This window comes from Eucalyptus grandis, chromosome 2 (assembly GCF_016545825.1).
Source record: "Eucalyptus grandis isolate ANBG69807.140 chromosome 2, ASM1654582v1, whole genome shotgun sequence".
NCBI classification, from domain to species: Eukaryota; Viridiplantae; Streptophyta; class Magnoliopsida; order Myrtales; family Myrtaceae; genus Eucalyptus; species Eucalyptus grandis.
This window is the reverse complement of record NC_052613.1, coordinates 42,213,684-42,241,034: the sequence shown is the minus strand read 5'-3', so window position 1 is coordinate 42,241,034 and position 27,351 is coordinate 42,213,684. Positions and strand designations below refer to the sequence as shown.

Genomic DNA, 27,351 nt, shown 5'->3' with positions numbered 1-27,351 from the left:
TACATCATTGATGCGATGTCTCAGTCACGTCGAATCAATATCCCTAACACCTCTTTGATTGATGCCACCACGGCACCTCGAGCCATGCTAAGTCACCAACCGTGCCATCCTTCGCTGCCATCGAAACCGCAATGCCAACTCAACTCCTCCCGCACGGCGACACCTCAGCGCCACATCATCATCACACCGTCACGACCATGCCACGCCAGCTCGCCAACTCATCACCTTCGCATGCTGCCACTTGGCCGTATCCTTGCAAGACACGCCTGTCCAACTGGCTCTCCTTCTGTTTGCCAGCACCAACGGTGCCGCTCAAGTCAGTCACAGCGACTAACTCGAAGAACCAAGCCGCACAATTAAAAACAGCAGCAAACGGTGAAAACAGAGTATAACAAAAACTCTGTCCATTCTCGCTCGAAGCAGAGGTTGCTTCCTTAATTCCTCTGCAGTCCACTACACGTTTCCCTTCCTCCTCCTCTTCTGTGTAACGCCTCAGCCAAGCCGTCGCAGGTATCGTCACGCCGTTGCCTCACCGAGCCATGGCCGCAGCTCCCTAGGACCTAAGGCAAGTAGATATCCTCCATTCTGTCCTGTATTGATCGATTGTTGTCTGACGAGGATAGTTTCCTATAAATTTTGTAGGCATTGTTTGGATCCTCCTTTGATCAAAAGTTCCAATCGCATTATCTAGCTCAATTGTCAAGTTTGAAGTAGTCAAGTTTCTGATTGGACCGTGTAAGGATTGTGGAAAATTTGAACCAAATTAGTGCCGGACCTAGGTTAGGTTTGGGTTAGCCCAACCCTGAACTTTTTCTACTTTTGCACCGACTTATGGGATGCAAATTTTGTGGGGCGTTCTCACAAAAGTCGTCCCTCATTGGCCGTTCTATAATGTACTTTAATTTCAGAATTTTTGAATTTTGTACGTCAAAAATATGCTTAGAAAACTAGAGAGTTAGAAATCTATTTTTAGGTTCGACCCTTCCTACTTTCCATTTTTCACAGATTTTTCAGCCAAGAATTCTAAACAAGCGTCCTTCATGAAAGTTGTTGAGTACATTCTATACTGGTACAAATAAAATTTCGATAATTTTTTGATTTCATTTGATTTGTGGAACATTTACTTTCTTACTCCACCGTGTTCTGGAAATTCTTAGCGTTTTTAGCGTTTTGGGCCTGGTTTACAAAAATTATTTAGAAATGTATGGACTGAATCAATCTCGGAGTCTTATGAAAAATATCCCTCTAGATATTGTCTATCTTATGTTAAAGTTTTGTAATTTTTGAAATCCGTTTCCCTAGACAATCAATGTAGTTTCTAGAGGTGCAGGATGCTCTTATAAGGCTAGTTTACGGACCTTGATGTAGACCCTCTTGCAATTCGTCTAATACAATGTAGGTGAGTTTAGGCTAGTCTAGGGAGATAAAAATGATTGAGAATTCGTAAATTCACGCTTGAGTTCCTAGATAGTGGTAATGTCAATGTGTTTTTTAAATTGAATTATGGAATTGCCGCATTATGATGTGGATGTGTGACTGAGAATACTATTGGTTGTTGGGACAATGATACCCCGGTTTGTAGTAAGGATGCCTAGAGGGGTAACTCCCAGGGGGTGTAACACGGTTCCCCTAGATGTCCTCGTAATGCGGATGTATGCGAGATGCCATTCCTTATATGATTATGGTAGCGGGAATTCATATTGAATATAACCTTGGTACCTTTACATTGAGTTATTGCTTTTATTGATTTGTTATGTTACTTGGAAGAGGTTCTCCAGTAAATAGATGGTTTACTATACATTATATCAAGGCTTTTCTTGTTAGTATGGCGATTGGTTTATGTAGTATAGACCAGTAGAACTTATGCTTGCTGGATTTAGGCTCATTGATCGTTGACTATATTTTTTCATATCATAGAGATGTCGACCCCACCTACCTCCCCTATGATTCGTTATGGAGAACTGATCGACTTCACTTGGCAAGAGAATGAGTTCATAAACCCTGATTTCTCAGACACGGTGTTTATCCATATTATGTCTCGTTTGGTTGTGGATATAGGGCCACCGACGGGGTCTGTAACTCTCGGATTCATTGAAATGTACACTCATATCAACGGGCACATGGTGGGTCCACTCCCACTATTCGCCAACGAACTAGGGGGCGGAGACAGCCTTGCCGCTTAGAAGGGAGGTAGGAGGGCAACTAGACTTTTGAGAACTTAGAAGATTTTTTTGGAACAAGCTAAGGGCTAGAGTTAGTGACCGCATGTACAGTTAGATTAGGATGGGGTGACCGACTTACCACTAGGTATAATCCGTGGTACTAACCTTTTGAATTTCCTAGTATACCTAACTTGTCGCTTGACACATATATAAATAAATAATAAATGAAGTTGTCCTGTTCGTAAAAAATCCACGTGAACTCTTGGGTCATTTTGGTCAATTACGCTTATGCATGTTTAAGAAAAAGTAAAATAAACAAGACAAATACACTAAGTTAACTGTGACGTGTCAGGGCATCACGAATCAATCCCATACTGTGATGAAGTCAAAGCTTCAAACAATATTTAGTCGAAGGTAATAATATCAAGGGACACACTAAAACTTCTTTTTGAATTTCAGTGGGCAACTTACAAGGGATTGAAACGTTGGAACAACTTGCGGTAATCCTAAAACCTAGGAGAGCAAATATATCATTTCTCCTAAAACGAGACTGAAAAATAAGTCTATATTCACGAAATTAATTCCCCCTTCCACACCATTTTCACTCTTCCTTTCCATCTATTTACTTCCCCGCTCGCATTTTACCCAAATGAGACAGGACACCACTCCTCTGTTCTGTAAATCACGGGGAAGAAAAGGGAAAAACCTGAATCAAGAAGAGATAAAAAGGATGAAAAAAAAAACGACTAAAATCCAGTGGAAATTAAAAGCAAAATTGCATCGCTCATTCCGTGGCCTCTAATCACCGCCGTTCATCCTCAGCCATCTTTTATCCGCGGTCGATGCCGAGGCGGTGGCGGCGGCAGTGGCGGCAGCAGCAGCAGCCATGGAGGGGGAGGACAGGCACGACGAAGAAGCCGAAGGTGGCGACGATGAGACAGAGCAAGCTGGCGGCGATGGCGATGACGCCGAGAGATCTGAATCATCGTAATTGTCGTCGTCCTCCTCCTCCTCCTCCTCTCGCAGCTTTCTCTTCGGATTCACGTTCACTCTGTTCTCGGCTTCGCTTTCGTTTCTCTCTCCGGAGTCTCTCCTCATGTACACTTTCAATCGCTTCACGTCCGATAGCTTCACAGGCTTCATGATGAACTCCTCCGCTCCTTCCTCCAAACACCTATCCATCAGCTTCCAATTCAAATCACACAATAGGAAAGAAGAAATCTGCCGAATTAGGCGAAAGAAATTAAGGGAAAATGCAAAAAGAACACCTGTCGATACGTGCCAAGACCTTCTCGGATGACATGATCACTACGGGTATCTCTCTCAAAGCAGACGATTCCTGCCATTAGACAGATATTGGGAAGTCATATTTTCCCGAAAAATCCAACCTTTTCTTTCCTTTTTTGGTGAAAGAAAAGAACCTTGATAAGTAAAATAATGACCTTAACTCTTTTGAGCAAATCGTATCCAGTCATTCCAGGCATGCAATAGTCCGTGATGATCAAATCCACCTTCAAGTTCAGCCCCTGATAAGCAGACGCGGCTACAGTTTTGTTCAGGTTCATTCATAAAAAAGCTACAGTTTTGTTCAGGCTCATTCATAAAAACAGAGCAACAGCCTCAGTTTCAAGTTCAGCCAAATTAACCAAAGAAAAAAAAGCAATAAATGTCTAGGAAAAGAGAATGAAATAACTTTCCGACTGCCACTCACATCGAAATGACCGGAGCTTTTGTCCTCGTCCAGACCCAGAAACTGCAGAGCTCTGCTTCCACTTTCCACGGTAGTCACTACGAATTACGGCACCAAACGTTCATCTCTCGGAAACCCAAACTCTTTTTCTTCGTAAGAAGAGGATAACACATTTCAGCTCACTCAAGCGAGTCAAGACGAGAGATTACCTCTGAAGGAAGAGATTCTGAGCAATCGCTCGATGACTTTCCGATCGACGAGGCTGTCGTCGACGGCCAGGACGTGAGCCTCTCCGGAATCAGAAGAGGGCTGAAGCGAATCCAAGGCGCCGATGCCGTGCGTCCTCCTCCGCCACGAGGCGACGTCGTGTCCGTCCATCACCAGCTCGCTTCGGAGGACGGAACTCAGCTGGTTATGGTTATGGAGCTAATAAAAGATGCAAGTCGCCAGCTTTTTGCTTTTTCCCTTGACCAAGAGAGGCGAAAACGAAATGGATCCTGTTCTCTGCTCTCTCTCTGTATGTCTACACAATCACTGTGGAATTTGCCTTGCTTTTGTGGCAGAAAGGAGAGGAAATGCGTTGTCTGGTCGTCTCTCAATCGATTGGCTCTCTCTCTCTGTCTATCTCGCTTTTGAGGATTGAAAATGAGATCAAATCTTGCAGTGTCGAGGAGATCTCAAATCTTGGGATTATTTTAATGGATTTGAGCTTCGCAGGCGAAAGATTCTGACATCGACTTTTGGGTGTGACATCCACCTAAGTCCCCACCCGATATCTCGCGATATATGCTCGGTTCGTGGAGTGCTCTTCTCTCTCTCTCTCATTTCTTGTCAGTTGAATGGTCAAGCCTTTTACAGGAAGTCAAAATGCAGGAGCAGGCACTGGTGGTGGGAGGGGTGAAGTGAAGACGAACGCCGTCAAATCAGACAACGGAATCGAACGAGAAGCGACCACGCTAGGCTTCTCAAAATCTTGGCCTATAGAAGAAAAAGCGAAACTATCAAAAAATATGCGTGAAATTTTCAACCAAGACAGATAATACATTTCTACTTTTCCAAATTCTAAATTTGATATGTATATTTGGCGAAATTTGCCATTTATTTTCTCTCTGAAGGTGACCACCGGCTCTGCTCAATTCAGGAATTAGATTGAATCAGCATGGACAAATTGATGTAAGGTTGATTCTAAGGATAACCAATTTTGTTCCCAATTCCATGAACCTAAAACTGATCGAAGACTGATTCAATCACTGATTTTAAGATCAGAACCACCAGCTCTAGAGGGAAATAGGAGTTCTGGCTCGCCCCTAATTTTAGGACGGTCGATGAACCTCTTAGAAACCAATCACCCCACGTCTCCCACACAAATCAATACACAACCCCAACGTACGACGCTCCAAACTGCAGCTTCCTCTTCTCTCTCAGCAGCCACCGCACAGAGGAGGCCGGCCCCAAGCCGTACTATGCCGCCGCCTCCTCTCTGGATGCGTCTCGCTGCTGTCTCCACCGGCTCGCCACTATCGCCCAGTAATTTCGTTGACGTCGCCCATGGACGACACACAGACTTCGATCGAGGTAGCCCGTGGCCTTGGCGACGTCAGCCTGAGGTCCCAACGATCACTGCGTCAGAGAATAGAGCACAAAGAAAAGAGCATGTCTCGGCCTCTCTTCTGTCAGTCTCGTGGTAGAGAGTGGGTCCAGTAGATGTTTGGAGGGAGTGTCTGATTGCAAAGTGGAAAAGGCCTTTTGCCGGAGCCATGCCCGATCAGCTTGTGCAAATCTTTCGTCTAAAAGAATCAACGAAGCTGATAAAGAGCGCGAGACAGAGTACAGAGCACAGAGGGACCGAGAGAGACAGAGCAGAGCACGCGGGCCGAGAGGAACAGTGAATTGTCCTGGAGAAGAGAGAGCGGGGGCAAATGAGACGGCGGGGACCAGTGTCGGCAGCGTCGGCTGGCGGTACAAGTCGGCCGGGGGTGGTGGTGGTAGACTCGGTTGAGACTTGAGCGCGTGCAAAAGCATAATTAGGCCATTTTAGCTTTGGTTCAGGCGTCTCTTGTATTTTCAAAAAAAAAAAAAAAGATTTCAAAAACTATCTCATTAATTTTTTTAATGACCGGAAACTGCCGTACAGCCGGCAGGCGGCGACGTATATCCGGAGTGACGCTAGCGCAATAACCCACCTCGCATGACGCCGCACTTAAGTCGCGTACGCAATGGCTCGAACCTCCCCTCAACCAGAAGAGGGGGGAACGCCTGAACCAACACGTCCATAGCGGGATGGGATGGGTTTGATTTTTATATTTTTCTTAATGAATTACGTGACAAACGCATTTTTTTAGAGTCCAAAATATTTGGAACTTTCACAATATTAACTTGTAAGGCGACCTCTGTTATTGCATAGTTTTTTAAAATTCATACGATAGTTTAGATTTTGACAGGAAAAATGAGAATGATTTTTCATAATTGCTCAATCATCATCAAACAAATGAAGTGGCAAAAAGAAGCTAAGTTGAATAATAAGGACTCCATCATCGTATTGATATATCAAATTGGACTACTAATTCGTACACTGTTGAAATGGCCAAAATTAAATTGAATTGGAAAAGAAATCTAGTCAACATAATCATATCTAAAGTTAGGCCAATACACAATTTTATGTCGGTTGAATCGATTGGTTCTAGTACGATTTTCATAACATTAATAGCGAACTCTCTTGACCATGGAAATGTGATGTTGTAACTATCACTTTTTTGTCTCATTAGAATTCTGTGGGCATTCTGTTCATACTTTGGGCAATGACTATATATTCAGGAATTCCTGGATAGGGCCTCCTTTTATTTCACAAGATAGTGATATGAAAAAGCTGATATTTAGCATTCTCAATTTACTATTTGTTATTCCTAGTTACTCGCGTAATTGGCGTACATGTTATGATCAATGATTGTGCCAAGGACAATAATAATCAATATGATCTGCTACGGGAGATAATGTTTTAAATGCTCCTACATTATTATACTTAAATCTGTAAATGTTTTAATGCTCCACATTCCGTCCTCTTTACTTTTGTTAATGCATATTATTTTTACTAATCATCTTAAATCTTTGAAACAGACAAACGTTGACATTTTCTTTGGTTCAGATGATTTTTAACTTTTTTTTTATTTCAACAGGAATATCAGAAGGCTTCCCGGAAATTTCTTTAGCCTGATTAAGAAAGGCCCTAATTTTTTCAATGTGGGGTACAAATTCGCCCTGTTTTAGGCATTGATGTTATCTTTAGCAAGGCAACAAAAGCAAATATTCGCTCTGTCCCGTTCGAATTCTGCCACGTCTTCGTCGCGTCAGAGTTTCACCGAAACAAAGCCTGATTTGCTTAAAGTGCATCAATTGCCGGAAAAAGAAAAAAGCGGGACGCGTTTGACGATTGAAATCAAAAGCTCGGTACTTACATTGAACATATATTCAAGAATTTGTACTCCTTTTTTTCTTAGAATTGTCAAAGCTCGGTACTTATATTTAACATAATTTTAAGAATTTATACTCACCTTTTTAATAGAAATTTCCTCTTAACAGCACAAGACAAGAGACAAATATGTGTCACGGGCCAATAGTTGTGGCACCTAGTGAGCCAAGAATATTAGACCAACTTTTGTTCTATAGTTATTTATCAGGACAGTACGGCAAATGGTATCCAAGTATAAAATCATACAATACCCAATTGAACTTGAGCATTTAGTCCATTGAGAAAGACAACAAAGCACATTAGGCATAATAACTAATTTCTGTTTGCCAATGTCTCATAAAAAAAAATGGCATCCGCTTCTGACTTGTTTATGTACGGATGACCAACCTCTCTTTTAGAGCTCCTTACAGATATAAGTTTCCTATCCTAGAACTTCTAGTACCAATCGTCTTGACATCATCTACACGAATTAGTGGTATCATCCTTTACACTACTCACTTTTCATCCAATAAACCCACGCTCTAATGGGAACATCATAGTCCGTTACACATGTATGAGGAAAAGAGAATCAATGAAAATATAGGCAGGGACCCTTGCTCGACCCGGGCGGTAAGGACGAAGGTTAAGATTTGCAGAGTGGACAGTCATTGGACCGTTTTTAAGATAGAAGCGACTTTCGGTAGAACTTTAGAGCTCCCAAAAAGCTGCTTTGGAACAAATTATATTGTTGAGTAAGAATCAAAAGGAAGGAGCTCCGTTCTAGGGCGCTGCACCGGATTGCGCGCCTAGACTCTGACGATGAGCGAACACTTGTGGGAGCATCTTTCTGGATGTGAAGGGGAGTTGGAGCTGGCTCGTTAGCCTTGTGATCTTTCATGTGATCTGGGTGCAGTGCTGCTCTTCCTCCGAAAAGTTGCTGAATCTTCTCGATCGGCCCGGTCTGAAATGCTCCACTGTGATGTGATTCGGGAGATTTTGTGGGACAATCGAGTCGGTCACTTTACTTTAGAATCAATGCCTAAGGGTGTGCTCCGCGACATTTTTATTCCTAAAAACAATTGTTCAGAAATAGTTTTTTCATTTCTATTCTCCGGATGGGTTTATAAGCATTCATATGAATTTGGTAATTAAACAAAATTTATATTCCCGAAATTAAAAAAGAACCGGAATGTATTTTGTACGACCCTCAAATTTATTTGTGATGTAGAATTTTCTTTTAGCTTTTTAATAAGTTTCTAAGATTTTTCTAATTTTTTTCTCATTTTCTTTTCTTTTTTCTTCCCTTCTTCCTCCTCTAGCTAGTCATGTAGCCTTCGCGATGGCCGATGAGGTTCTCTCGAGGTCGGTGAGGTCGCTGGACCTTGTCTTTGGCTTTTCGTTGGCCATCGCTGAGGCTTGACTACCAACTAGAGAAGGAAGAAGAAAGGCACAAAAAAAAGAGAAAATGACTTGAAAAGTAATTGTTCTTGCGAATAAAGAAGTAAATTTTTCTACTTTTTATTTCTATTTCAAATCTATTATGATTTCTTCCAGAAATAGAAAAATTAGCCGACTTTACTAAAGGAGTTTTTATTTAAGTGACTATTCCCTAGATACCTAAGTTGTGATATTTTATTTCACAATTGAATCAATTTCCATTCCAATGAACAAAAGAACAGAAAAATTGAGAAACGGAAACGTTACCAAACATGGCATAAACGGCATAAACGAGTGCAAGGATAAATAGGGATAAGAGTGTTAGAGCATAAAATTGATCACGAAAGTGTCATTAGATCCTTATACTTTTAAATAGTGCAATAAAATCTTAAAATTAATCACATTAGTGAAAATTTAAAAGTTTTGTGAGTTCCGTTTATTTTGAGTGACACATCATTTTCCTAATATATTTCGACCACAGGTGATGATCCAGCATCAGTTTGTGCAAACATAAAGAAAGGCCAAAAATTAAAGAGAATGAAAACCAGAAAACTCAGAAAAAAATAGATGAATAGAACCGAGAGAGAGAACCAAAATGGCTTCTTGCGATGCATCGTCTCACCTCTACCCGTTTAAGCTCATGTTAGCATAACGCGTTCTGGAAATTAATTAAAATTTTATGTGAATATTTTTCGTTATTCTTGGATGGAGCTAATGAAATTTTAGAATTTGAAAATTTTAAGATTATATTGCATTTTTACCTTAATAATTCAGTACTTGTAAGGCCTTTATTCTAAAATAATTTTGAGAACTAAAGTAAAAAGTCAAAACGTTTTTGTCCAGCTTGAAGTTTTCCCCTTCAATTTCCCGGTCCTTGTCAAGTCCCCATTTCCCCGCTCCAAGGACCAGGCAGCACCGCAGGCAGAAGCTCAAACAGACTGAACCGCGATGGAGTGCGCGGGGAAGGGGAGAGGGACGAGGTGCGCCGGCCCGGCCAAGAGGCGGTGCGCTCGCTGCGGAGCCGTCGGCTACTGCTCCGTCACTCACCAGGTGACGATCCTTTCCCTTCGCTCCTTCTTCTTGTTTTTTTTCGATTCTTCACCTGTTCTCCTCGTCGATTCTGGCTCCGCCGTGCGGAATTGCATAGGCGCCCGGCGGGTTCATCGTTTATTGTCCTTAGCCTCGTGGAATACCTCTCTCTGTTCGGCTCGCTGCGTGCGTGAGCGTTGGTTAGCCAGTCAGGACTTCATATTCGGCACTGGCATCACCGATTCAGCGGGCGCACGTTTGGGGATTGGGGTTTGATATGCGAACTCGCGCCGGGCGGGCAAAGAGAGGGAGTTTTTGCGTTCTTTAGTGGTGGCGTAGTTTAATTCCGTATAATCTGAATCATGAACAACGGGCGATGGTGCATTTGCTGGGTGAACCTGTTGCATCTGGTCATGTGTGATTATTCTAGAGATGAATGGCTTTGAGATGATGGACAGTGCGAGTGCGATCGCGTCCCTGTTTCGGTGTTTGATTTTTTCCAATAGAGCATTTGTTCAGCGGGTCCATTGTTGCTTGCTAGATCGATCGTAACTTGCATGTATTGAGTGGATCGTAGTTGGTGGATTTAACGGAAAATGCAAAATATGAAATTGTGATCCTCTCAAGCACCAAAAGCTCATATACCTCATACAGCCTCTCCTTGCACCGGCAGGCATGGCTCCTAGGTTGCATCATTGGCTCTTATGACGTCATGTAATGAGAGTTTGCATTGTTCTTTTTGAAAGTTTATCTACTGAAATTAGAAAAATAGGCCATGATTTTCAATTAGAAAAAAAATCAAGGCTGACAGAATGAAGAATCGGTAGGGTGGTGGTTGGACCCAGTGATTAAGTGCACGGTGGCCGAGCCCTTGAATGGAGAATATATCTCACGTGAAAGTAATGTAATATGTAATGCTCACGTGGTATGACCGAGCCAATCATGTCCTCCAACTTTACAAATTGAAAATTTGGGTGGTTATTGTGTTTGCCTGTGGCTCGGTGGTACAGCCTTGGCATGACAAGTGGTATTACTGCCATTCTGCCACATAAAATGCTCTCTCCATGTAAACAGTATCTAGAGACAAAGCATGCCGATGTCACATCAGAATTTATTCAATTGAAATATCTTGATCTTACATCTATCCAAAATAGGGCTAATGTGTTGGGGTTCTGACGATTGAAAGCTTTGTTTTTCTTCTTTTTTCCTGTTGTCTCCTTAGCTTTCTCATAGGAGTGCTCATAAGGAAGAATGTGCAAGGTTAGAGCAACAAATGAAGCATTCTGATGCATTGAATGCTTTTCCTTTCACGTATTGTCAAGAAGCTACAATTGAGGTGACTCTCATTTTGCTTCAGAATATTTCTTGCCTCTTCTGGCTTGTTGTGCAAGTGAAAATTGATGATATTCTTTCCAGATTTGTGAAAAACTAGTCAGCAGATGTTCATTCTTGAGCAAAAGGGGCATTCATCAGGTTGGGATGTGGATGTACGAATGCAAGTGCCAATCATTGGGCAATTCTTTCGAGGACTTGAGGTTCTGTGGTACTCCTATATTTGATATATTCATCGTTGGCAATCTGTTTGAGTTTTTCTCTCCAATCTTGGATTTTACTTTGTCGTGTTCTGGTTCATGCTTCTGGTCATGAGTTTATGTAGTGTAAACTTGTTCTGGTGTATGGCTATGGAGAGTATCTCTTGTATGGTCTGAATTTTTAAAATTATAGTATGTTCTGTTTGCCTGGGATATCAACTTATTAATATTACATGGGCCAAATGCTTCTCAAACAGGCAATTTGCTGTTGCTTGCACACCTTGACCAGCACAGCTAGAAAAATGCTTCTGTTGCTGAAAGATATGTGATGGCTTTGTGAGAAAACTCTTATGGGATTCTTTCACACCTTACTTTGTGTTTAATGTATTTTGGCTGGTATTTGGTCTTTTAGCACCAACACTTTCATATATGTTGGCTTTGTTGAGGAACAGTAAATTTTTTCCCCTGATTCCACCTTATTAGGACCAGCATTTATTGCATCTTGTGGAAAATATAGGTCACACTTCAGTTATTGATGTGTCAGCCTGCTGTGGGAGAATCTATTTATGATTCCTCATTGATCCACCTTATTAGACAAAGCTTTAGCTGACTGAGCTACATGACATTTCACCTGTGAATTTTCTCTTTGTTAATAAATTAGCATAAGAAATCTCTTATTCTTTGCACTTTTGGAGTATTTGCCAGGACAGTTATGTAAATCAAAGACTTGGCACAGTGTTTCATTTACATGGCCTAATTTTTACCGGACCATTCAGGTGAATGATACTGTCTTTAATATCTGCTTACAAACTTTTTTTGGTGGCAGCTTTCACAATAGTTGGGATCTTCCGAGAATGTTATGCCCATGTAGAGGTACAACCAATGGCTTCCAGCTTTTACAGAGTTGAGCCTTAGAAAATACTTGACTAAAGAATTGTGCAGGCCCAGTGTCTCCAATATCAGACCATCTAAGTGGTTGGGAGGACTATTACAGGTGGAGGCATATCCCGTTTCACTCACCTGTCGCTTTACTCCTTCAATGGGTATTTATGTTAATTCTTATCCCTTGTTACATCTTTTACTACAAGCAAAGTTGGCCATTTGGATGGTCTTTTTTCAAGAAGTTGGGCATTTTGATGGACAGACATCCGATTATTGTCTTCTCAACACCGAGTTCATGGAAAACTTATTGTATAGAGCAAAAGTATAGGAGTTGGGGTTGCGGATGTTTGGAGCTAGAGCTTTGAAAGTTTCAAATTAGTATTCTACATTTTCAAAATGATTAGCACCTCCAGTACAGTGGACACTTTTGTTCAATGCCATTAAAGGTAGACTTCTGTGTGAAAACAAGGGGCAGTTTGGTGCCCTTCTTAGTAATGGACAATCACTGCACCGGCGTTTTACGTGAATATCGGATTGGTCCAAATGTCAAGATCTTTTGTTGCACACAAAAATGCGACTATGTTCTCTTCCACTCAACATCTTTTATTGCCTGCCAAAATGCGACTATTTTTTCTTCCACCTGATACCTTGTTACCTACTAAAGTTGATGCATGCTTATTTAAGCATGTCATACGTGTTTAAAGCAACTTACTCCTCTCTCTCTCTCTCTCTCTCTCTCTCTCTCTCTCTCTCTCTCTCTCTCTCTCTCTCTCTCTCTCTCTCAGCCGATGTTGATATACCATGCCATTCAGATTACTAGTGCAAGGATTTCAACTATTGGCACTAGCAAGGAATTGCGTGTCCACTATGTTGGTAATTTCTAGCCCTGAACATTCTTCTTTTCAAGAACGCTTTCTTGTGGAGAACTTCTCTTCTTTGCCACTGCTTATTTATATTGTTCTCCTGTTGACTTAGGCTTACATGAATGTAGAGAAGATTTCTCCTCTAGCCTTATTGCTACTCTGTTCACCATCGCAAAATCAATACCAGTTTGTCCATATACAATGTTATTATTATGAACCTTGGATTGTGTAATCCTGTCAGGGACGTCTGATAACTTTGTCTCTACTTTTGAGCCACTTGTCGAACATGAATCACTAGCTTTCAACAATCTTTTGAATAAGATAAAAAATCACAATAAACAGCAGATGCATCAATTGTCCTTGATGCTTCTAATCATGGAGACCAAGTTAAGCCTTGTAAAGCTTACACTTAACTACCACTGTCCTGTAGGGCCTGAGAAGGAGCTTCTACAACTTCCAGCCTTTGGTGAGTTGCAGGCACTTTTTCCTGGCATGCGGATGCATATTGAGCTTGTTGGACCAGCAGTTCCAGAGCATAGGTGACTCATTCATTGCTTTTGGGTTTGATATGTATCCACTCTGGTGGACTTTTGCATGATCTAATATATAATTGGAGAAATTGTAACCCTCTTCCATGTCTTCTTTTTTCTCGTGTTCTGCGCAATGAATAGGGATGGTGAGACAATTAAAGTCGGTGGTTATGCTCAGTGTAGTGACACCGACTGTGACTGCAAATCCACAAGTTCTCAAGGGAGCAAGAGTTTAGACACTGCCTATGACTCCACAGTTATCTTGCAGCTTCGGAGAGGCTGTTATCATGACATCTACAGAAATATATCAGAAGTCTCCCTCTCTCTCTCTCTCTCTCTCTCTCTCTAATGTAAAATTTCTTTCTCTGTTTGGAATTCCTACAGTGTAACTTTTTGAGAAGTTCTGTTATGTTGACAGGAGTCTTTTCCTCATCTGATTGTTGCTCCTAATGCTGGCATTGCTGCTTATTCGTCCTGGTTACCTACAATTGTGAGTCTTCTTTAACTCCATGATTCATTCGTCTCCTTCCTCTCATAATCTTTTTTTAAATTATTCTTTTGATATTTGCAGGAGCTGATACACAAGATGAATGTCCCTGCAGTTTTTTCTGATTACTGTGAAGAGGCTTGTCATCTTGCAACTCGTTGCATTAATACTGTTGCTGGCATATCTTTTTCTCTTCCAGTGTGTCCCATTTCTTCTCTTTTCTCTTTTTGAAAAGCTTATTTCGAACAGCACAAACTTAACCAAGTTGCAATTGATGCTTCTGCTGCTTGTAGATCCAATTGAATCCATTCAGGCAGCCGATGGCGGTGGAAGACAATGCACTTCTTCTTCCTTGCTATTCAAATTGCTTCCTCTTAGGAATATGAACCACTGAATTGAGAAGTAATGCATATGTCGAAGATCACATTTAGTCTTTTAGAGATGGTTCTATCGAATGATGGAGCATGAGGCTTTGGTAAGTTTAGTAAAGCAAGTTGTTTAGGCTAATTTGAAATGTTAAACTGATTGTGCACCTTGTGTTTACCCACTCTCCAGGTACTTGAGATGATCCACTGCTTGATGTGTAGCTGCACCTATCCAACCTGAATTGGATGGGGAGAATGGATACTTCAAGACAATTCACTTCAAGAGGCAGGACTTCTGCATAACGAGGGTTAGTTTAAGTAGCAACAGCGGAGTTCATCTTGCGCAATGGTGACTTTCATCTTGCTCTAGGACCGGCCTTTGGCCATCCATTTCCGTATCACACACCTGATTGGCATTCAGTAATCGAGGACTCGCCCAAAACATTGCTGCTGTGAGAACACAGCACTCCATCGAGTGGAAGATACAACTCTGCCATGGCAGTCACCCTCGGTGCATTTGAATAATGTTATCGACCTATTCATTGCTAGATGTGAATTGGCTGTAGAATGGCAACTCGGAGATTGTAAACTGAGGACATGTCGATTGGTAAAAGCTCTTGTGAAGATCGGTCATGCTAGTGGCAGACTCGCCTTGTATGGTGCCAGGGGCTTGCTAGAGTGAAGTACGTTAACCCTATTGGGACATGCACCATGATTGCATGGTGGTGCTTACCAAACTACTTTTAGCGTTGCAACTTGCTTGTGGACTTTAAAATCGTACTCCCAATGGCGACGGAGACTTTTCTGAACCCACATTCCACAGTGGGGGATTTTGGCAACCGGCATAAACAATTTGCAAGATCGAGCTCAACCCCTTATGCATTGAAGTGCAATGTGACCTTAAAACTTACAGTTTAGTACGGTATTAATGCCTGTAGTAAAGAAGCGGAACGTGGAGTCCTGCCTTTCACGTTCATGATAGGTTTTGTGCTTTGTCCTAACATTGGGGATGCCAGTGAACTTGGTTTTATTGAGTTTATAACTTGCCCAAAACCCTGAAAGGGCATAATTTGATTTTCGGGTATCGTATTGCTGGGCGCCAAATTGTTAGGGCAATAAAGATAATTCATTTTTTAGTCGATAGATCTGTTTATTCAAAATATACAAAAAATGTAAATTAGTTACTTTTAGGCTCTTGTATACTCGGGTGTTTTCGAGATTTCTATTTGGAAACACAACTTCGATTTGGGATGGACTCGATCTTTATATAGGATTAACCGGTTTCGAGTTTACAATAGGATCAAGCTTCATAACTCCGTCTTGTTGCAGCCTCTAACTAAGACAAATCAGTAAAATCATTGCCGGCATTTAGCTAGGGGGAAATATGAATAATTTAGTTTGATTCAATAGCTTAATATATGAGACAGCTTCAAGTCCATGCGATAATGACGTATGAAAAATTATGGAGGATTTCCGGCATATAAGACGTATGAGAAATTGGCTATGTTATGTAAAATTGCCAACATCTACATCAGTAATTTTTAGTATAAATTGATTGGATGGACAAAAATTATATTAATATGAAAATGCTTAAAATTAAATTAGTATCAATATTAACAGAATAAATTAAGTAATTTTTGGATGCCTTTCCCACTGCAAAATGTCTACTTTCCTGTACTGCTTCACTTTTACCATGTTCAATCAATGATCAGTGAAGTTTCCTCTTCGGTATATCTGATGAGTGTCGATGGAATATTCGACCCTGAAGACCCGTTAACTCCACGAAAACGGTCAGTTTCACGTCATTCCAATCTGTCTCCCTTTTCTCGCTCGGTTTCCGCTTTCCATTCGCCACCTGTTTATCTCAAGTTCAAGGCGAAATTTCCAAGAGAAGGCAAGGCGGACCCCACAAAGCGCCACGTCATCATCACCCCCCGGGTCTCCTCTCCTCTCTCCCAGTGCCAGTCCAAGTCCAAGTCCACGAGGCCAAGGGGAGGGGAGCGGATATTCTACGATAACTACCAAGTTAGCTGTCCGTGAAACTCCGTTGCAGACGTCAAGATCATCGCTCGAGCAAACCCTCCCATGGCGGACTTCCCATTTCCCCTCCGTCCCTGACGAGAAAGGGGCAAAAATCCGCGTCCTTCCTCGCGATCCTCGCCGCTCCCCGATTCGCGATCCATGCCGCGCGTCGCCGTCGCCGTCGCCGCTCGACCCCCATGGCGGCCCCTCCTCCCGTGGCTCCTCCTGATCCTAGGGTTCCTCGGCGACCGGGCCCTCGGATTCAAGGTCCCGTTCAAGGTCAATGACGTCCTCCCCGTGCTCCCCCGCCAGATCTCGTGGCCGGTGCTCAACAGCTTCAACGGCGCCGTGGACCTGCTGCCCTCCTTCGTCGGGACCGTCGCCCCTGGCAACGAGCCCCTCCGGTGGAACGGGACCTGCTTCGACGGCAACGACGCCCACCTCGAGTTCACCGAGGGCGATCGCGGCGGGGACGAGGAGACCGGCTTGGGCGGCGGCGTTCTGTACTTGAAGGTTCGTCTTTCGTTCCTCTGTTGGTCCCGGTCGTGTGCCGTGACGGCGGTGCGTGTCGTGAATTATCCGTTAGTCTGTGTTGAACTTAGCACGGTCGAGGTGGTGCTCTGTAGGTTTTCTTAGTGCAAATGGAGGGTTATAGGGGCTGGTGAGTAGAGTCTGGGTTGTAGGAGAGGGAGTTAAAATTACATTTTTCATCATCCTTTGTCGGTTACGACGATGCATATGAATGGGTTTAATATTCAAGTATCTTGTGGTATCAAATCTGACTTGTTATTAGTCAAGGTAGAGACGATTGTGGAAACATGAAAAATGTGTCATTTTCTCTTCTCTGCACTTATATGGAGTCGGTATTTGGGTTGTATAACGCTACTGGCATTACACAGTTGCTTAGGTTTTACATACAAAGTTTGCAAAATTAGTGCCCTCACTTGTGCTGGAGAAAGTTTAATTTAATTGCTTGAATGGCAGGAGCTTATATTCCAGTCTCAAATGGTTTAAAATGGTTCTAGCTAAATCGCCTACCATGACTCTTTTAAGACAATAAGATTATTGCTCGAATTTTGAGATTTCTTCACTTGCTAGTTGCTTCCTTCACTGGAGAAATGAATAATTTTGTTTTTTCTTGCTTTCTCCTTACAGACATCTGAACCACATAGCTGGACATGCATGGATTTGTATGTTTTTGCAACACCATACAGGATCACGTGGGACTATTACTTTTCTGCGAGAGAGCACACGTTGAAGTTTGACTCATGGGAAGAACAAGCAGAGTTGGAATATGTATGCCTCGTGTGTTTGATTTATTTGTGAATTAGTAAATCTCATCGTTGCATCAAAATAACGTCTGAGTTGGATGTTGAGCAGGTAAAGCAGCATGGAATTTCTGTATTTCTTATGCCATCAGGAATGCTTGGAACATTGCGTTCTCTATTTGACGTATTGCCCCTGTTCTCTAACACTGTTTGGGGTCAGAATGCTAATTTAGCTTTCCTGAAGAACCGTATGGGTGCTACATTTGAAAACGTCCTGAGCCCTGGTACACAACTATTAATCCAGACGATGTTCATACTGGCGATTTTTTAGCTGTGTCCAAGATCCGTGGTAGGTGGGGTGGTTTTGAAACATTGGAGAAATGGGTAACTGGCGCTTTTGCGGGTCACACAGCGGTTTGCTTGAAGGATGAACATGGTAATCTGTGGGTCGGTGAATCAGGACATGAGAATGAGAAGGTGTGTTTTTGTCTTTATTTAATCGGTTCTCTATATCAGTTTCTGACATTCACAAATCGGTAAACAAAGTTCGATGAATATAACAGAGGGATTGAGAGTATGGAAAATGAATTGTACACACTTGAACTTGATAACAAAGAGCAGATACTTGGAAACTGACTATAACATGTTGTGTGGTCTTCCGCGAATGATTTCGCCAATACGAATTTCTAAGCCAGTTTTTGTCTTGCCTCTTGCTCCTGCTGGGGAATGTATTCCCCTTATTGCCTCAGTTAAAGAGAGACTTGTGTTTTCCCCTTCTCACATCCTAGAATTTTGCCAAGAATCTTTTTGATGTCTATTTTAAGTTTGATTGTCTATTAGAAAAAAATTGTTTTTCTTGCGAATTTTTCTTGGGCTTAGAAGAATGGCATTGTTAATATTGAACACGGGTATGACTGGTGTGATTACTTTTTGATATATTCTTCCACCATTTTGATAGCATATTGCTCATTTATTTGCAGGGGAAGAAATTATTGTGGTTATTCCGTGGCAAGAGTGGTGGGAATTGGCGCTAAAAGACAATTCCAATCCCCAGATAGCGTTGCTTCCTTTACATCCAGATGTGCGTGCAAAGTTCAACTCCACGGCTGCATGGGAATATGCTCGAAGCATGTTAGGAAGCCTTATGGTTATCACAACATGATATTCAGTTGGATCGATACTGTAGGAGACAACTATCCTCCTCCTCTCGATGCTCACTTGGTATGCATTTTCCTTATTAATTCTGAACGGTGTTAATAATGTGAAGTGGTGGGAAGTGATTTTATTAATTGACTTATCTTATGCATCCATTACAACCTTGTTATCCAGAAATAATTATTCTGCCGTGAATCTGATAGTACCTGGCAATTTTTTGGTGCTATTTCTTTGGGATTGAAAATGGGAAGTTCGAGATTAGCAAATCTTCTCAACCTGCTCAATGCAATTGTTGTAACAGGGAAATAATAGCATGTGCTTCGTGTAGTATTCTTAAAGTGATTTCTACATGTTTCTTTTCTTTTGAAATATGATAAAGATAGTTTATTTTCTGGAGTTGCTTTGAATTTTCCAACCTTTGTAACAATTCGACTTTCTTGTTTTGTTTCTTTTTTTTCCTCATGAATGAAGAAGCCATATTCTTTGCAGGATGGCATTTTTGGTTCAGGATGATTTTAGGAATTATCATTATGTTTCCTGATACTTTGGTGCTTTTTGATAGGTCGTTTCTGTCATGTCAATGTGGACGAGATTGCAACCAGCATATGCTGCAAATATGTGGAATGAAGCTTTGAATAAGCGCCTTGGGACTGAGGTATAGCTGCTGTCTGGTCATACTTCCAGTTCTGATTTTCTTTTGTCAATTTATTATTTGCTTAGTTTATCCTTTGTCCTGGCTTTAGAAACGATTTTGTGGATTTAATGACAAATATTCCCTAAATGAGGAGCTAAAATGGTAATTGTGTAACTAAATGCGTGGATATTCTGGTCTGGTCAATATATTATGAGAGATCATAGATTTTCAAATCAGGAATTAGAGAGAGGAAGCAAAAGAGTGGTGGTGTGACTGGTGTCCTGGTATCAGGTGCTTTTCTTAGCTACATAATGTGCATACATGGAGCTTGTGTCTCAGGCATTTAGCTAGTCATTCTGATATGGATGGAACTTGTAGTCATCGAGTCCAAGTGGCTGCTGTCTTTGTGGCATCTCATTCTTGTGAGCTGGAGAGGTCGAGAAGATGAACCTCATAAATGGCATTGTGTACTCATGGGGACAAAGTGGCTCATTATTGCTGTTTGGCTGTTATTTGGCATGGGAAATGAGGATGGGAAGGAGAAAAGAGGAAAACGAACAAAGAAAAAAAGAACAGAGGAGTTTTTTTTTTTTTTTTTTTGGGGGGAGTTTGTCATATTGAGGTTGAAATGATTATTTTGCGATTCCTAATTCTTTAAGGACATAATTTTCGCCATTTACTGGTTCTATTCTCCAACAAGGTATTACTAGCAATTCGCAAAGATTATGCATTTCTCGCTTTTTTGCAGGAATTGGACTTACATGGAATAATTCAAGAGACTGAACAACGAGGGATGTCATTTGATGAACTACTTACTACTCCTGAACAAGATGATTGGATGTATAGTGATGGGAAATCGACCACATGTGTTGCCTTTATACTCGCAATGTACAAGGAAGCTGGAGTATTTGGTCCCATTTCGAGTTCTATTCAAGTAACTGAGTTCACGGTAAGTCATCGATACCCTATTTCATCATCTACTCTTTATAGATTTGTATCCTGAATTTCATCGTGGAAAATTCGTTACTGTATATGAACTGACTTCTCTTTGCTCTCAGATTCGTGATGCTTACATGCTGAAGATTTTTGAGAATAACCAAACTCGTCTGCCGAGTTGGTGCAGTAACAAGGGAGGTCAACTTCCATATTGTCAGATTCTTGGGGAATATTGGATGGAATTGCCGGAGTATAACACCATAGAACCATATGCCAACATGAACGAGAACTGCCCTTCACTGCCTCCAAGTTATGAAAGGCCCAAAAGATGCTAAAGTCATGCTGATCCATTACTGCATGAGTAATCCATTCTCAAATACTTGTTTCCTTATCGTAGGGAGCTCTTTGAGCTCCACATTCTGTCTGGTCATACGAGATCTGTTTAGAAGCAGTGATAAGTGTGTATATGATGACTTCTGTGACATCTGCGTTTTGTACATATCTAGTCGTGAAATTGAAGGAAGGGACAGTCTATGAAGTATCTTGCTTAAATAGACAACTTGCAGGACTGGCTTGATGACCACCTATGTTTTATCGTCTGCGAAATTGTCAGACGTTATGCTTGTATGAAATCCCTCCTATTGTCAGAAACTATTGTATAATTTCATAGAAGAGAGTTTCAGAAGTTGCAGGAGATATATTGCCCTCAAGTTCCTGTAATCGTGCAAGCCTTTTGCAATCTATTTTAGCGAGTAAACTGGGTAGCTCCTAGTAAAATTCTCCTTGGAGCATTGAACAGCACAGTGCATCCTCCAGGTTCCTGTCAAATGTACAAGGGACTTGGAAAAGCCTTGCAGGTGGAAGACCTGTTTGGTAGAACTTTCAAGGTACTTTGTCTATTTGAATTCAAAATATACTGGCAATTCGGTGCCTCTTCATGCGAGCACCAATTAAAACATTATTACGACTCTTCTACTAAAAAGACTCCTGCTCTTTAGATTCAGCTTCATTAGTTCCTCCCTACTTGCTTAACAAAAGAGTTTGGCACGCACGAGACCTAGTTGTAAGTAGTGTCCGTCGTTTCCCTCTGCTGCAGCTTACGTTTCACCATCCCAGAGCTCCTCAAATGTCTCGTATGGCCCGTGCTCAGAGATGTAATCTTCTCCAAGATATCCTCTGCTCTGTGGGATCTCATCGATCTTCTTTGATTCTTCCTCCGTCAATTCCCAGTCGAAAATCTCAAGATTCTCTTTCATCCTCTCCTTGTTGAAGCTCTTGGCGAGTACACAAACTCCTTGTTCACATGCCCATCTGAGGCAAATCTGTTGTCACCACCAAACATGCATCAGTTATCTCCCAACACTCTTCTTGCTCCACCACGAGCCTAGGTTTGAGATATTCTTGTTTAGTTTGGCGCTAACTGCTAAAAGACTCGAAGAACAAGAAGCATCTCACCTGGGCAACAGTTTTCCCTTTGGCCCTGGCGATTTCCTTCAGCTGCTCACACTCCATCACCTTATTGCTTCCTCCATTGCTTACTAAAGCTCCTAAAACAGAGTAAGCAGTGAGCAGAACGCCATTGGCCTCGCAGAACTCCCGAAGCTTCTTTTGTTGCCACAGTGGATTGAACTCTACCTTCAAGATTTCAAATTGTTTGGTTAAAATTAATCTGATAAACTTGGAAAAATCCCATTTCAGAACTCTGTTAGAGGAAGCACGATACTGTGAATTCATGGTTGTACTCAACTGTCTAGACATGGAACTGATCTATCTATGTTGTATACTAATATTCGAGACTTGCACTCTGAAAGCTTAGCATCTTCACTTCATTGTCATCAGAATTGAGATGCGGCTGGCATCAAATTAACAGGGTCATTCCTATTTAAGGACTTCTCTTCAACTTGTGAAGAAGCTCACCTGGTTGACATCAGGGGGTATCTGTGCATTGGCCAGGATGAAAGAGAGCTTTTTACAGGAGAAATTGCTGACGCCGATGCTTCGTGCGAGTCCTTTTCTCTGACACTCCTCCATATCTGCCCAAACAGCTTTGAAGTCCATGGGCATAAAATCTTCTTTCTTCATCGGGAACTCGTAGGTTCCGGGTTTTGTACTCACAGGCCAGTGGATAAGATAGAGATCTATGTAATCCAACTTGATTTTTCTGATGAGAATATTCGCAAACTAGAGGCTATCAGAAAACATTTCAAAAGGTAAGAACAGATTTGTTATAACATTACCTGGGATATTACAGTTAAAAGTTTCAACAAGTGTTCGTATGACAATGAAATGACCATATTTAGGCTGCGCATGACAACGCTTCTGTTCCCGGGAAGAGTTTTTTTTCAGAAATGGTTCTTTTCTATTTTCGCTCCGGGGAACAATTTCGAGTAAAAGAACCCGTTTGATAACGATACAAAATTTCTACTCCGGAATAGAAAAAGAATAGAAATGCGTTTGGTAACGCAACAATTTCTTTTTTGTATTTATTCATTTTTTTATTTTTGCCGTCGGCGACCGGCGGCAGCGACGGCGAGCGGCGGCGGGCGGCGACCGGCGGCGGCGGTGGCGACCGGCGACCGGCGGAGGTGGCGGCCGGCGACCGCGGCGGCGGCGGCCGACGGTGGCTCGGGCGGTTAGCGGTGGTCACGGCAAGAAAATAAAATTAAAAAGAAAATCAGCTTACTTCTAGAAATGAACAAGAAGCAACTTTTTTGCTTACCAGGAACAAAACGGGAACAAAAAAATTGAGAAATTGTTCCCGGAACAAATGTTTTACCAAACGGGTGGCAACTTTTTTTTGCTTCTCAAAACTGTTCCGGGAACAAAACGGAACAAAAATTGAGAAATTGTTCCGGAACAAATGTTTTACCAAACGGGTTTCTGTTCTTTTTTTGTTCCGGGGAACAAAAGAACAGAAATTGGGAGAAACAGAAACGTTGTCATGCAGACAACATGTTTGGTAAAATTTATACAAACGGGTCTATTTGTTAAAAATTGTTTCTGTTCTCCGAACAAAATTTATGTTCTTTTGTTCTGGACGAAAAAAGAATAGAAACATGTTTGGTAAAATTTTTGTTTTCGAGAATAGATTTAAAACAAAAATAAAAAGTAGAAAAAATTGACTTCTTGTTTCTGGGAACAATTCCAAGAATCAATTTTCTCTTTTATTTTTTCTTCTCTTTTCTTTCCTTCTTCTTCCTTTTGGCCGGTGACATTGAAACTCACCATGGTTGGGTGAGGCTCGGCCTTGCCAGGTCATCGCCAGGTCGCCATTACCCAGTGGTGGCTTGGTGAGGCCGACTCGCATTGCCTAGGCGAGGTCAGGGCTCGTCTGGCCATCGAGGCCACTGGTGAGGTCGAGCCTCGTGGTGGCCTGGTGAGGCTCCGGTGAACTTGCCGGATCTCGCCCAGTTGATCATTGGCCGCCACTATGGCCGGCGATCGGCCACAAAGGAGGAAGAAGGAAAAAAAAAGAAAAAAGAAAAAAAAAAGGAAAAACATAATATAAATATTGAAAAATTAAAAGAAACAACAAAATTATAGCATTTCTATTCCTAAAATATAAATTTTTTGCAGTTATCAAACGCGTTCTTATAAGAAAACTATTTTTCATCAAAAATTGTTCTCCGGAAAAGAATCATTATCAAACACGTCCTTACAAGATTATCTCAGAAGACAAATTTTTTTACTTGAGGCTATTCTTGAGGGCTGGGAGGACAAGCCCGGGATGAGCATCACTGCACCAGAGCTTGGTGGTGATGAAGAGATCTTCTCTTGATTTGATCAGGCCCTGCGAAACTGCTTCAGCGATGGCTTCTCCAATTGGCTCCTCTGAGTAGTAAAGAGTTGCAGTGTCAAAATGTCTGTAACCCAGCTTAATTGCTTCAAGAACCGCCGCTTTCACAACTTCATGATCCACGTTTGGAAATGCTACGGTGCCGAATCCTAAGAGTGGGATTTTCCGGCCACTGGACTTCAATACTGCTACCGGAACGCTAGCTGGAGTAAGATCAGATTGGTTTTTCATCTTGGATTATGCAAAAGATAGCAGAGGATGCAGGGATTTGTTGTCCTGGTAATCTTTTCGAGACCCTTAGAGTGATGGAGCAACCACTCACATGATAGAAAATGTCTTGGTCCGTGTGTCAAAGCTTATATCATATAATGTGTAATATTAGGCTAGTGGGCCCCAAAAGAGGAAAAATAAAAAGAATTTGAAAAGTCAGTAAAGCAAAAAGGAGAGGGGAGGGGGCTCGGCTAAATAGAAGCTAAGAGCTCCTCGACCAAAAAGAAAGAAAAAAGAGAAGAAGAAGAAGAAGAAGAAGAAGAAGAAGAAAAGAAATGAGAAGAAAGCAAAAGGATCTTAGCACGTACACGTCACGGATGTCTCGTTAAGCCGATTTGACTTCATAACACAGCATTTGGTAAGAGATTAGACCCCTCGTTCATCCAATTGAAGTAATTTACGGTTTTAGGGCTCAAATTCAGAATTTTAGAAAATCGAGTGGTGAAGTCCAATTTTAGAGTCATTGAGCAGCATATTTTTATAGAAATAATAATTTAAGGTGCTGTTGAGCCATAGGATTTTACGGATCGTGATTTAAGCTTATGGTTTGTCCGAAAATTTTGAAGTTTCCCGTGCACAATGAACAGTACGCGTTTAGCAGCTTTGGGCTCGTATTTTGTCATTTTTCGGCTTGATTTTGGGATGGTCAAGGATTCGAAGGAGGAAGTTATAGGGTAACCAAGTTGTGCGCTTAAACTTTGCATCGTGAGAGGCTTGAACAATCGCTTTGGTTATGCGATTCATTAGCGTGTATGAGTCATTTTGTTAGAGTTAATATGTAATTTAGTTGTTTCATAGTTAAGATAAAGTTTTATTTAATTTTAACACTATTCTTCGGTTATTTGATAGGACTATGGGTTCTATCGTTTGTTGTTTGGTCGTAGACAACGAGATGTGTGGTACTATATCTTCTTTGATTTTATAAAACCATGTCTTGAAGTATATATGAATATATATATTACATTAAAGCTAGATTAAGCATTTACTACTTTTTGGTTGATTATGAATGTTTGAAAAATGTATTATACAAAGTTCAAGGAGTAATACATATGAAATTGCTTTGTGACTGATTTATGAAAATGTTTATGATGATTTGAGAAACGGATAAGAAATTGATGATAGTTTATGCTGCAAAATGTCATTTGCTTGGTTTACGATATAAATTTATGAATTGGGTTTCTGGTAGTGGATGATGGTTATTTATACTCAATATGATTGTGAACCCAATGAGGGGGTTTTGAGGGTATGCATACCAAGTTTAAGATATCATTCTGGACCGAGCCACCGGCTCTCTAGGTGGAGACCTTGCTAAAAGAGGAATCTTGGTCTCCTTGTCACCAGGGGTCGTATCATGACCACGGTAGAGTATTGAGCAATAGATCAGTCAATGGATGGACCATTGATGTGTGATATTTGATGGAGATTATTTAATGGACTTGATCATTAATACTTGAATTGTTGAGTTTTTCATATTAGTATAAATTTTTGATGATAAGAAATAATTTTTATATGATTCAATATGTATTTTATATATTGAGTTTGAGTTATGAAGATTGGTATTGCTTTGTATACATGCATAATGGTTGTTCGATCTGCTTAGAAGATTGTACTATTCACTGAGTTGTTGTTGCTCATTCCACTCGTCCTTTAATCATTTCAGGTTCCTTGGTCAGTAGCAAATAGAGCTAGAGCTCCGTTAGTGGGAAACTTTTAGGAGTTCTATTTTTGGGTATGATTTAAGGAGGTGGTACACATAATCATTGGTTGTGGTTGAATTGGCCGAGTTCTAAATGTATATTTCTTTTTGGTGGATTATAAAAACTCTGATGTTGCAATCAATCTATTAGTTTATCTGATATGTATATATTTGATGTGGGATATATATAAGTTGATATCAGGTTGTTGATTGTGTTTGAGGTTGCGTCCTTCGTGTGAAAGGACGGCCGTGTCATCTCCATTCTTTGTAGTTTTGGGACGTGACATAATGCTAGACATATAATAAGAAATTTGTATTAAAAAACTAAGGTTCTATGGTGAGTGGATTAGAAAGGAACTTAAAAGTTAAGTTTGGTGAGATTTCCGTATAAAAAAACTCAAAAGACTCGCTCCTCGGGAGAAAGAATTCAGAGACACTTGTTCACTTAGGGCCTGTTTGTTTTTACTCCAAATAGTGTCTCATTTTGTTCTTTTATTCCTTGGAATAAAAAAAAAAGAAAAAAAGAAACCCGTTTGATAAAATTTTTATTTTTGAGAATAGATTTGGAACAGAATCAAGAAGTAGAAAAAAGTAGCTTCTTTCCCGAAAATAATTCCTAGAATTAGTTCATTTTTTTTCTCTTCTTCTCTTCCCTTTCTTCTTCTTCCCTTTAACCAGTCACCAGCCTCGGTTATGGCCAACAACCTCGCCGGATTTTTCTTCCACCATATCTCTCACTTGAAAAATTTTAAAATGAATTTTTTTAATATTTAATTAGATTTAAGGTTTTTTTCTCGGTCAATTAAATCCTTCATGTGTATCATTATCATTTTTAGGCTTCCTCAAGTATAAATAACTAAATTTCTTTGTGATTTATGAGAAAAATTAATTATTGACATATTCGCTCAATTTTTCTTTCACCATATCTCTCACTTGGAAAAATTCAAAACGAGACTTTTTAATATTTAATTAGAGTTAAGGTTTTTTTTCTCAGTTAATTAAATCCTTCACGTGTAGCTTTTTTATTTTTTAGGCTTCCTAGAGAATAAATAACTAAATTTCTTTGTGATTTATATGAAAAATTAACTATGGACATATTCGCTCAATTTTTCTTCCACCATATTCCTCAATTGGAAAAATTCAAAATGAAAC

General features: G+C 40.9%; 4 protein-coding genes across 6 annotated transcripts; 2 read left to right on the top strand and 2 right to left on the bottom strand.

Annotated features, from left to right (window-relative positions):
* Positions 1-2,580: 2,580 nt before the first annotated feature.
* On the bottom strand, positions 2,581-4,280 carry LOC120290313 (two-component response regulator ARR17-like). The gene is made up of 5 exons (XM_039306255.1): positions 4,062-4,280; positions 3,874-3,950; positions 3,605-3,688; positions 3,431-3,501; positions 2,581-3,336 (listed from the first exon to the last, which is right to left on the bottom strand). The coding sequence occupies exons 1-5, from the start codon at positions 4,228-4,230 to the stop codon at positions 2,961-2,963; spliced, it is 777 nt and encodes a 258-aa protein (XP_039162189.1). The 5' UTR covers positions 4,231-4,280; the 3' UTR covers positions 2,581-2,960.
* Positions 4,281-9,602: 5,322 nt separating this feature from the next.
* On the top strand, positions 9,603-15,231 carry LOC104432934 (zinc finger MYND domain-containing protein 15). Of its 3 annotated transcripts, none has more exons than XM_010045527.3 (12): positions 9,603-9,784; positions 10,986-11,099; positions 11,180-11,298; positions 12,122-12,168; positions 12,238-12,338; positions 12,963-13,050; positions 13,471-13,579; positions 13,712-13,883; positions 13,989-14,060; positions 14,142-14,255; positions 14,351-14,532; positions 14,613-15,231. In XM_010045527.3, exons 1-11 carry the CDS (start codon positions 9,683-9,685, stop codon positions 14,441-14,443), a joined length of 1,131 nt encoding a protein of 376 aa, XP_010043829.2. In that variant the 5' UTR covers positions 9,603-9,682; the 3' UTR covers positions 14,444-14,532; positions 14,613-15,231. The 3 variants fall into 3 exon arrangements, with proteins under 3 accessions (XP_010043829.2, XP_010043830.2, XP_010043828.2); XM_010045528.3 differs by having other exon boundaries at positions 12,228-12,289; XM_010045526.3 differs by having other exon boundaries at positions 11,180-11,306; positions 12,228-12,338.
* Positions 15,232-16,386: 1,155 nt separating this feature from the next.
* LOC104432932 lies at positions 16,387-21,117 on the top strand. The gene is given in 9 exon segments (XM_039307480.1): positions 16,387-16,957; positions 17,600-17,740; positions 17,825-17,975; positions 17,978-18,189; positions 18,671-18,842; positions 18,845-18,933; positions 19,430-19,522; positions 20,250-20,450; positions 20,560-21,117. Coding segments are annotated over 9 exon segments (1,626 nt in total). The 5' UTR covers positions 16,387-16,603; the 3' UTR covers positions 20,773-21,117.
* Positions 21,118-21,306: 189 nt separating this feature from the next.
* Positions 21,307-24,543, bottom strand: LOC104435393 (non-functional NADPH-dependent codeinone reductase 2). Its single transcript, XM_010048150.3, has 4 exons — positions 24,127-24,543; positions 22,355-22,598; positions 21,893-22,072; positions 21,307-21,759 (listed from the first exon to the last, which is right to left on the bottom strand). The coding sequence occupies exons 1-4, from the start codon at positions 24,462-24,464 to the stop codon at positions 21,535-21,537; spliced, it is 987 nt and encodes a 328-aa protein (XP_010046452.2). The 5' UTR covers positions 24,465-24,543; the 3' UTR covers positions 21,307-21,534.
* Positions 24,544-27,351: the final 2,808 nt, after the last annotated feature.